Genomic DNA, 11,701 nt, shown 5'->3' on the forward strand with positions numbered 1-11,701 from the left:
TCGACGAGTAGTCGGAATCGTCTTATAGACAATTCCTCCCTCGTCCTCCCTCCTGTTCGTCCCTATGTGTGTGCAGCTGTAAAAAAAAAAAAAGAAAAAGAAAAGAAAAGGTAGGCAGTGACGAGAGCATCCATCCAACGACTCTTTTTTTTTTTTTCAGCGTAGCGGCTTTATTATTAGTACAAAAAGCATTTATTTTTACAAAATAAATAAATTACAGGCTCTGAAGAACGAAGGAGCGAAACTTTGCTCCTCCTTTCGAGGGGTATGATGGGGGGGTTGATTCGGTTCGCGCTTTTCCAATTCCGCTCCTTTCGTTTCGATGGAAAATTTATTATTATTATTATTATTATTATTATTCATTATCGTTATTATTATTATTATTATTATTATCATCATCATCATTATTATTATTATTAGCAGACGATTTTCCTTAAAAAAGCAATTAGGAAAGAAAGGCAAATTGTGATTTCCTCCCTCTTTCGTTTCTTCACTTTCAGGAATATCAGAACCGCGTCATCGTGGTTACGGAGATTGTTTTCTTCACGGGGACGGAAGGGGGGCGGTCTTCGCCGCTGCTCAAACTGTTTTCGAAACTGTTTTTTTAACTTTACCGGATTTCCTGGACGCTTGTTGGGAGGAGGGGGGAGGTTCGATCCACGGTCTTCGATCCCCTCGCGATCCATCCTCGATCCGTCCCCCCTTCGTCGTTTCATCGACTGCCGTCTGCCCGTCGATCCGAGGGCAGAGAGGCTCGCCGCTCCTCTCGGACGAGTTGGTCGGAGGTGGGTGACGAAGAGGGGGTGGAAGATCTTTCCTCGTCTCGATGAAACGCGGTGAAACAACATGCCGGTTGAGGATGGCCGCGCTGGGTGAAGGCTGCTCGCGATTAATATTGGTAACCACCGTTGCTAGCGTAGCTTTGACCACCACCTCCGCCTCCGGAGTAGCCACCTCCGCCTCCGGAGTAGCCGCCATTCCCCCCTGAATAGCCGCCATTCCCCCCTGAATAGCCGCCTCCGCCGCCTCCAGAATAGCCATTTCCACCTCCAGAGTAACCACCTCCGCCTCCTCCAGAGTAACCACCTCCGCCGCCTCCAGAGTAGCCTCCCCCGTTGCCCCCGGAATACCCACCCCCGTTACCGCCCCCGGAATATCCACCCCCGTTCCCCCCAGAGTAGCCACCACCGCCGCCTCCAGAGTACCCATTTCCACCTCCAGAGTAGCCACCTCCGCCTCCAGAATATCCACCGGAGCTGGAATCGAAAATCGTGAAATATAAGTACCTTTGAATTAATAAGAAGATGGGAGACAGAGATAGGAACACTATGAGAATAATTTCAAGTAAACTGAATTATTATCGTGTGCTCATCTTTCTCAAATGGATAAGAAATGGAAGAGACTTGAATAGATACAGATAGGTGTTTAGGATGGCTCATTTTTAGAGAAAGGAGATAATCCACGCATCTATTCCTTCTTTCACCAGAACTATGCTGTGCCGTGAATTGAAATCTACGAAGGGAGGGGGGGAGAAAGAAAAAAGTAGATAGATCCTTTACCCTCCGAAACTGCCACCACCGGTGCTAGGTGTACCGTAAGTGGAAGATGGTCTCGAGTATCCATTGCCTCCTCCGTTGGGTGCACCGTAGGTGGTGGACGGGCCACCACCGCCTCCCCCGGTGGGTGCACCGTAGCTCGAGGATATCGAGCCGCCGCCGCCTCCGCCGCCGCCGCGCGAGGGTGCGCCATAGCTGGTGGAGAGCCCGTTACCACCGCCAAACCCGCCGCCGCCTCCGAAGGAGGGGGCGCCGTAGCTGCTGGACGGCCTTCCACCGCCGTTCGAAGGCGCGCCGTAAGTGCTGGACGGTGCACCGTAGCTGCTCGAAGGTGCACCGTAACTGCTCGACGGCCTGCCGCCCCCGTTCGACGGTGCCCCGTAAGTGCTCGACGGCCTTCCACCGCCGTTCGAAGGCGCGCCGTAAGTGCTGGACGGCGCCCCATACGTGCTGGACGGGGCTCCGTAGCTGGAGGACGGACGGCCACCGCCGCCTCCCGACGGGGCACCGTAGGTGGAGGACGGACCTCCGCCGCCTAAGTTCGGTGTCCCGTAACTGGTTGACGGTGGCAGGTAGCTACCAGATATTGGCGCTGTAAATAAACGTTTCGTTAGGTTAATATATTTGAAACTCGAATGAGTTTTAATCTGGTTAGAGAAGTAAATAATTTCGATTCGAAATTTAAGGAAGGAGTATTTCTCTCGAGTTTTTTCTTTCATATTTGTGGTAAAATTAGCCGGTGGACGAGTTTGTCTATTGCTTGATGACTCTCCTTTTTGTCCTTGTGTATTCATTATTAGTCGGTGAAAGTGTGGGAGATGACATTGTCTTCGGGACATTATCTCCGTCCCGTGAGATTCATAGTTTACGACTTCGAAGAGTGTTTTCTAAACCCGTTTATACAACGTTCTCTTCGGCAAATTTGCCGAGATGTGACGACCATCTTTGAAATTGCCACGAGGTCAAGAGCCACGATCCGTTCGCATTGTCTTTAATCAAGTTCGTGACTGTTCCCCTCCCTGTTTATCCTCTCTCTTTATTGTTCCATTATAAGGAATAAGAATATTTGTAATTGAATATTCAAGGTTCTCTTAATGACTTGTTTAAGAACCACAACAAATTCCCCTTTCGGGATGAATATAATCGAAAAGATGAAAAGGACAATTTGAAATACGCTTTCTTTAGAGTAATTGCAAAATGTTTAATTCTACTTATTTTAAACACAAAGTTGTCGTTTTTTTTCGCTAATTTATTTTCAAATTTATTTTCTCCGTTGAATGTATTCTTTAGTCGCGATTAAAATTAGAAAAATGCCTCTCGCCTCGTCTCTCTCTCTCTTTCTCTCTCTATACTTTGTTATTTCATAATTTTTCATTTTTATTGCATAACCGTATATAATATACGTATCGTAATTCCTTACATAAAACTAGTAAATTTTAATAGGTAATTAAGCAAAACGCGGAAATACTTAAGCGGCGTGGTTCATTAAAGATAATTCTTAATTTTTCTGAAATAAAGTATAGATTACGACACAATCGTAATTAGATCGTAACGTAATATCCATCGTTAGAACGAGCCTATAATATTCGCCTATAATATTTTTTTTAATTACACGCTTATTCAGAATATGAAAATGAACGTTTCTTACAATTTTCATTTTTTTTTTTTCTTTTTTGCAGAAACCTATTATAAAAATATATAATAAGGATAATATAAATTTTTTTTCTCTATTACAAAATCATTCATATATATATATATATAAAAGGAAATAAAAATAAAGAATATACCGAGTCCAGTTTAAATTCAGCAGCTATAAGTAGAAAATGTGTGTCAGATCACGAGATATCGGTTCAATTTGCACACCGTCCGCTATTCCGGGCGAAGAAATTCGTATCGATAATTCACGGCGTCTCATCGTTTGAATATTTCATTCTCGAAGTGATCGCGATTTCTATTTTCTCTCTCTCTCTCTCTCGATTTTTCACCGATTTTTCGTTCACCAAACATCGTCCATCCAGGAGATCGATTGGGAGAAATTTATCATGGCGTGAAAATCCATCTTTCACTTTGGTTCATCAATCGGTGCAGAGTGATAGTGCTACCTAGTCAGGGAGCATCACGGTATCACTTTGCTTTCAATTCTTTTTTTGACACTTTCTACCTTTTTTTCTTCGCGACTCTCCACTTTCTACGCGATAATAAGAAATCCTTTCGAATATTTCGTACTTTCCCCTACGTAATTTTTCGTCATTTAGTTCTCGTCTTTTATCGAGGGCAAGTGAAACAGAACAGAGATTGCTTCACGATATCAAGGAAATTTTCATCAATTCTCAATTTTGTTTATCGTAACACCAGCGAGAAGAGAAATATTCGATATTCTGTATAATTCGAACAGCAATTGTTAGATATATATATTGCACAAAAAATTCGATTAATTATTAAGAGAAGCCAAAATCTCGACGAAGAAAGATTAATCTCGATCTTTTGTATAATCACAAAGTAACACTCCCCCCAGAAATTCTCAAATTCTTACCATCGGCGTGGATAGGTTGCAGGAGCAGTGCCGTAGCGAGTACGGTCGCTGCCAGGGGGGCCCAGCTCTTCCCGGGCCTCATGATCCCCGATTCGAGTCTCTTCTCTTCTTCTTTCCCTCAAACTCTCGCAGGCCGAATCACATGCACGAACCCTCTCGAGGGGCTATCACCTGGGCTGGTCCTTTCTTTTTTTTTTCTTTATCACGTGTTTATCGTACGAAACGGAAACCAACTCTGTGACAGAATTGGTTGCGCGGATGAGATGCGGAGGCCTGTTCCCGCCGCATCCGTGAGATTTCGTCTAACGTGCTTCAAACATCGCCGATCTCGCTTATATAGTTAACCAGTCTTTCGGAGAAAGTCCTCGCGGGAGTGTAAGTGGATGCCTCACCAGGTAGGCAAACCGTGGTTCTTGGTGAACGTTGGTGCTCGAGCGTGGGGGTGAGAGACACGGGGGAGGGGGAGCTGGGAAGGAGGGGATGAAAGAAGAAGAAGAAGAAGAAGAAGAAGAAGAAGAAGAAGAAGAGGAGACGCGTGGTCGTTGACGGGATCGCTTGTTCGGTTGACCCTGGTCAGGCTGTCCTTCTTTTTTCTTCTCTTTTTTGAAGCGGGTTCTTTTTCATTTTTTATTCTTTAACCTTCCCTTTCAATCCTTTCTCGACTCAACGTCACACGGAACACGTTCAAAGCTCTCCGAGTTATGATGAATAGCCGCACATACGGCCTTGATGTCACGGCTGATGGAAGAGCGACCAGATGAGAGATGATGATGGTAACGATCACCCGAGGCGCGGACATGCATACTCATCGGCTAGTTTGATGTTTCGACATTTTGTATAAAATATTTGCGCGGATTGTTCGCGTTTTGATAATTCGATAATTTGGCGTTTTGATTTTATTCGTTCGAGTTTTCAACAGGGGATGATGTCCTTTGCATCAGAATGATTTGGGTTTTTATTTATTTATTTTTTTTCTTCCCTCGAGAGAAAGTTTTAAAATTTTTGGAAACTGGAAATTTTTTTAATTTTTCATTTACTCGTATTCTGCATGTTTTTGAATGTTTTTGGAATTTTATATTTTAGAATAGTTTTAATTCTTTTTATTTTCTAGAGAAGAAGAATAGGCACAGAATATATATGAAGATTCTAAAAAAAGAAAAGAAAATAAAATATATGGCGTAGTTTTATTTTCTAGAAAAATAAAAAAGTAATAATGATATCTTGAATATTTGTATTATGTATGTTTTTGAATGTTTTTGGAATTTTATATTTTAGATAGATTTAGAACAGTTTTAATTCTTTTTATTTTCTAGAGAAGAAGAATAGGCACAGAATATATATGAAGATTCTAAAAAAAAGCAAAGAAAAAAGAATATACTGGTGTACTTTGTATATTTACATTTGCAATTTTATTTTTTTCAGAAAAATTTAGAATAATTTTTAAATAATCCCTCTAAAATAGAAAATTAAAGAAAGGATAGATAGATATTTTATTTTTTTCAGAATAATTTGGCCTACAATTTTTTACCCCTTTCAAATAAAAAATTAAAGAAAAGATAGATAGATATTTTATTTTTTTCAGAATAATTTGGCCTACAATTTTTTACCCCTCTAAAATAGAAGATTAAAGAAAGGATAGATATTTTATTTTTTTCAGAATAATTTGGCCTACAATTTTTTACCCCTTTCAAATAGAAAATTAAAGAAAGGATAGATAGATATTTTTTTCAGAATAATTTGGCCTACAATTTTTTATCCCTCTAAAATAGAAAATTAAAGAAAGGATAGATGGATATTTTATTTTTTTCAGAATAATTTGGCCTACAATTTTTTACCCCTCTAAAATAGAAAATTAAAGAAAGGATAGATGGATATTTTATTTTTTTCAGAATTATTTGGCCTACAATTTTTTACCCCTCTAAAATAGAAGATTAAAGAAAGGATAAATGGATATTTTATTTTTTTCAGAATAATTTGGCCTACAATTTTTTACCCCTCTAAAATAGAAAATTAAAGAAAGGATAGATGGATATATATTTTGCATATTTAAATTTGGAACGAGTGAAAATGTGTAGAAGTGAGATTCGATTAACGATGTCATTGCCCTTAGTTTTCGATCTTATCGCATTCAGAACGCGGTTTTAATTCTTGTTGGTCAAATTTTAGACACCCGTTTATTATAATCGTGATTCGAATACGCCAAAAAGTTCTTGCGCGTTGGACTATCGAGTAGGAAAGTAGTTGCATTCTTAATAGAACGCTCTGTGCATTTTGAATTGTAAGTAGATTGGCCAACATGACAGTACCAGTATCAGACATTGCAGGAAATTATTATTATATATTATTATTATTATTATTCATCGAATTCTTGTTTCAATTTTGATACGAAATCTTTTACATCAGATAATTGTGATATGATAAATATTATAAGCAACGTGAATAATATAAGCATATCTTTTACACGAAACCCTTTACGCTCGAAGAATTATTACGATTATTATGTTATTTCACTTTGTAACGCTTTATCTGTAACGATCTCTTCATTCTTGAAAAACGATTGTTTTCTAAGAAACGATATAAATTTTTATTCAGATTTATTTATTAAAATTTCAATTGCTTCATTAACGTGTATTTATATCAAATTACAGAAAATTTGTGGAAAATTTATATATTATTATTTGTGTGCATAAACTCTATTAACATTCCATTTACATTTTATTTACTCTTCCTTGCTATTAGTTCAATTTATTAATTAATTTACCAAACCTATAACAAAACCGATAACAACATCATCAATAAATAACAATAATATGAGAAAAGGAAACATCAACAAATATATATATATATATATACAACATGAATTTTCATTTTACTTAACAAACACGATCGATTTACGGAAAGTTATTATAGATGGCGCTGCCAGCCCATTTCGAACTCAAATTCTCACGTATCTGAAAAATATTATATTTATTATCATTCGCAAAATAAAAAGTTTCGATCGATCCGAATGGCAATCGATCAAATTGGCAAATATTTTTCTTTTTTTTTGCGCAACCGTTTGAAAAGGTTTGTCGAAAGTGGCGGCTTTAAATTAAGAACTGGCTGCATGGGTGAGCACGATTAATGTTGCTACTTAAGCAAGCACTTGCCCGGAACACGTTTCGCTCTGACCCGTTGCGATATACGGAGCACGGATGACGATGATTTCTAGGCCGAGGACACGATCTGTCTACGCGAGGCTGAAGAAGAAAAGAAGAAAGAAAGAAAGAAAGAAAGAAAGAAACGATATACCTCGTCTCGAGATGCTTGCAAATCGACGTATTATTGCCAGTCGCCCGTTTCGTTGCTCGATCTTCTCGCGCTCGATGATCTACGACGGCCGATTGCATCTTGCGCTTTCCCGCGAAAATTTATTTCGCCTGGTTGAGACGCTGCAAATTGGACGAACGATATGATGCATCGATTTACGTCTCCTTTCAAATCCGATCGAATTCTTTGCCTTCCCTTTTTCAGGAGGCAAAGAAAGATTTTTATGCTCGAAATTTCTAGAAATTGTTATTGTTGAAGAGTCACGAATATTCATAAGTAAAACAGAATAATGTTGTATAATTATCATGCAAAATATATATAATAATTCTCTCTTTTTCAATTTTTTAAAAATTGTTGAAAACTACCCTCCTCTGACAAGAGAGAGTTTCGAATTCTTCCAATTTTTTTTTTATCTTCTTCTCTGTGAAACAGAGAGAATCTCAAGATATGATCTCACTGTACACGTTCCAACTAAATAATCCCTATCTCATTCCGCTTCTTTCTTGGTCCCTTTCCTCCCCCTTTTCGAATCGATATAAAACGCGATGTTCTCGAAATACACTTAACACGCTCTCACTGATTGCTGAAAGAACGTTGCTAAATCGGCGATTTATTATCGGCCGTGTAGCAATAACGTGGCCAATGCACCACGGTGTACCACGGTTGCTGGGATGCACCCGCTATGACAACGTTGCGGTAATATGAATTGTTGGCCCAGATTCGCCGGTGCGTTTATCGCCGAGTGTAGCATTGATTGGAGCCGTTGCAACAGCGGCTGCGTAACGAAAATATCAAAACCGTTCCACATTTACCTCTTAAATCGATAAGATCTCTCAGGAGTGGAAAGAGCTTTCGGCTCTTCTCTCTTCTTCCTTCGATTTATCTATCAAAAATTCATATCAACGTTTGACAATGTGGCGACGAGTTTTATACGTTTTATTCCTATATCTTCATTTCTCACGACGATTATTAAAAGATTGGAATAATTTACATGAAACGAATATCTTTAAAAATTAATTTAAAGGAATTAATTAAATCGATTTTCTGAGAAATCATTTATAATAATAATGCAAAAGATGTTCAAAATTACGTCAATTTTTCAAGAATAATATACCCTTTTTTTCACATGATAAAATTTCAAATTAATTAACAAGCGGCAATTAATCATTATCATCTTCTTCAAAACTTCAATGATAATTCCATCATCCGTAATCGATTTAAATCGCCTTTAATTCCATTGGAATTTATCGAAAGAGCCGCTGTTGCTTACCAGCTATAACCGATTTGCATACTCGGGACAATGGCGCCAGCTATAACGGAGGGGGGGAGGGCGATTGTTCGAGGAAAAGACGAGGGAGCCGTGTTCCCGTTTTCGGCCTCGATCCGCGATTTCCATAACGCCACGACGGAGGATGGACGATGGGTGCCCGGCGTGGATGGAAAGGAGGATAGACGGACAGATGGATGGATAGATAGATGTGATCCGCGGGGTAGGAAAAAGCGAAAGTCGTGGCGGGCCAATCAGAGGCGGCGAGGCTCTGGCGAGCATTGTGCGCGTCTTGTGCCCCAGATAATTAATATCCGTGGCCTGTAGTTTTGCCTTAGCGGCGTATCGTCTCCTCGATTGCCTCACTTTCCTGTCGAGCTAATTGATTAAAAGGGATTATTATATACACTGAGAGCCGGCGGCGAGAGCAGGATGTGTTCTTTCGACCGAGCAGATTTCCTTCGCCTTCTTCGCCTTCTGTTGCAATCGATCATTTTTCCACCCTTTTGTTTCGATTTAGTTTCTTTTTCTTGATCGATTCGTTGGCACATTCGATTTTTTCGTGAATAATATATCTTTTGAAAATTTGAAAAGAAAGAAAGGAATAATGAAGAAAAAAGTGTTTGGAGTTATTTATGATTTCTTGTATTGTAGGAAAAATTTGGGATGAATTGAAAGATGAAGTATGAAATTGAAATATAGTGTCAAATAATAATAATTAGTGTTAGAAAGTTTTATTTGAAGTGCTTTTGAAATATTTTCTTTATAAATCTGTTTACTTAAAAATTTTGTATGTCATTTGAGAAAGTAAAAATAATCTATTTTGGATATTTATGATTTCTTGTATTGTAAGAAAAATTTGGGATAAATTGAAAGATGAAATATGGAATTGAAATGTGTTAAATGTTTCTGAGTGAAATTTATTTTGTTAATTTTGTTGGATTTTTTAGACAAAAATTTTTTAAAAATTGATAATTTAATAATAATTAGTGTTAGAAAGTTTTATTTGAAGTGCTTTTGAAATATTTTCTTTATAAATCTGATATTTCAAAGAAAAGTTTACCTGTAAAATTTTGTATGTCATTTGAAAAAGTAAAAATAATCTATTGGATATTTATGATTTCTTGTATTGTAAAAAAAATTTGGGATGAATTGAAAGATGAAATATGGAATTGAAATATAGTGTTAAATGTTTCTATTTTTGAGTGAAAATTATTTTGGATTTTTTAAGATAAAAAATTTTTTAAAAATTAATTTAATAATAATTAGTGTTTGAAAGTTTTTTATTTAAAGTGCTGGTAATGCTTTTGAAATATTTTCTTTATAAATCTAATATTTCAAAGAAAAGTTTACTTGTAAAATTTTGTATGTCATTTGGAAAAGTAAAAATAATCTATTTTGGATATTTATGATTTCTTGTATTGTAGGAAAAATTTGGGATAAATTGAAAGATGAAATGGAATTGAAATATAGTGTTAAATGTTTCTATTTTTGAGTGAAAATTATTTTGGTTTTTTTAAGATAAAAAATTTTTTAAAAATTAATTATTTAATAATAATTAGTGTTTGAAAGTTTTTTATTTAAAGTGCTGGTAGTGCTTTTGAAATATTTTCTTTATAAATCTAATATTTCAAAGAAAAGTTTACTTGTAAAATTTTGTATGTCATTTGAAAAAGTAAAAATAATCTAATATTCTATTTTTAAAAATTAATTTCTTTTTCAGACCTCGTAATAGCTATTACGATAATTGTTTAATTCAAATTATTGTTTAGTTTTTATGATAATATAATCTTCATTATATGCGAAAAAATATGAATAATAAATGGATAAAATGGAAATTGTGGCATACGCTCATCATATATTATCATTTATTAAACACATTCTACTAATTTTTTGAAAAAAATGTATACAATGTATAAAATTTTACATCTCCATTTTACATAATATACAAATTACAATAAGAATTTTACGATTAAATTTATGTAGTGATTATACAAGTTTGCTTGAAATGTATTTTTAAATTCATAATTGCAAAGATAATCAGAGATACTCTTCGTGGATAATCAGTACTTAATATCAAATTAACAAAGTGGTGAATACGTTGTTATAATAAATGAAGATAAAAATACATTTGAAATTACAAATCTAAAACACGAGTTTGAAGAGTGAAAAGCATAATTAATCTCTCCGGTTTTTCATTTCAGTGAATCATCAATCACGTTTTTAACCAACATTTATGGAATAACATATGCACTAAATATTAATGGCAATGAGTGTTAGCTCGACACTCATTGTAAAACAACATTGTAAATTGTGTGTTATTTGCAAAGCTTATAAATAGAATTATATAAATAGAAACGGTTAATTATACAAATTTTCCCTTTTATATTTTAATTAATAATTTCAATGCTAATAAAAATATTGAATAATGTATTTAACATGTGTAACATGTTAATACAAGATATCATAGAAACCCATTCTGAAATGAATAAAAGATATTATTGAGATTATTATTCAAGATTTTGAAAATTAATTTTTTTCGTGATTAAGTGGAAGATTAGTTTTAATTGTTAATTGAATTAAATTTAATTCGTGTAACGTACGGATTTATGCTAAACTATGTAGAATAATTAATTGGATGCAGTCGTTATTATCGTCAAAATAATATTGCTCGAATCCTCTGTTTCCGCGAAATTAATGAAAATTGGTGATAAACAATGCTTTAGAGATTTCTGCATTGTATGCGGTTAATATTATTAGCTGTATTTCAAAGCGATAAAAATAAAGAGATATTAAAAATCTCTACTGTATCTTTTAGAGAAATTAATTTCTTTAGCAAAAAATATATTTTTATCGCTATTTCTCATCAAAGAAAAACGCATAATATTAACAATATAATTATTTAAAAGTACATAAAGCTCGTTTTATAACTTTTTATAATTACAATCTTCCTCCTTGGTTAAGCAATACGTTGAATTGTTTGTTTCAAAGTATAATTAATGAGTAATAATTCGTCGATAATTTTTTTTTTTACAG

At 35.7% G+C, this 11,701-nt stretch overlaps 1 protein-coding gene across 1 annotated transcript; it reads right to left on the reverse strand.

Moving 5' to 3' along the window:
• Window positions 1-753: 753 nt before the first annotated feature.
• On the reverse strand, window positions 754-4,402 carry LOC725019 (pro-resilin-like). Its single transcript, XM_006562558.3, has 3 exons — window positions 4,090-4,402; window positions 1,560-2,148; window positions 754-1,256 (listed from the first exon to the last, which is right to left on the reverse strand). The coding sequence occupies exons 1-3, from the start codon at window positions 4,169-4,171 to the stop codon at window positions 890-892; spliced, it is 1,038 nt and encodes a 345-aa protein (XP_006562621.2). The 5' UTR covers window positions 4,172-4,402; the 3' UTR covers window positions 754-889.
• Window positions 4,403-11,701: the final 7,299 nt, after the last annotated feature.

Source organism: Apis mellifera, linkage group LG7 (assembly GCF_003254395.2).
Source record: "Apis mellifera strain DH4 linkage group LG7, Amel_HAv3.1, whole genome shotgun sequence".
Lineage (NCBI taxonomy): Eukaryota > Metazoa > Arthropoda > Insecta > Hymenoptera > Apidae > Apis > Apis mellifera.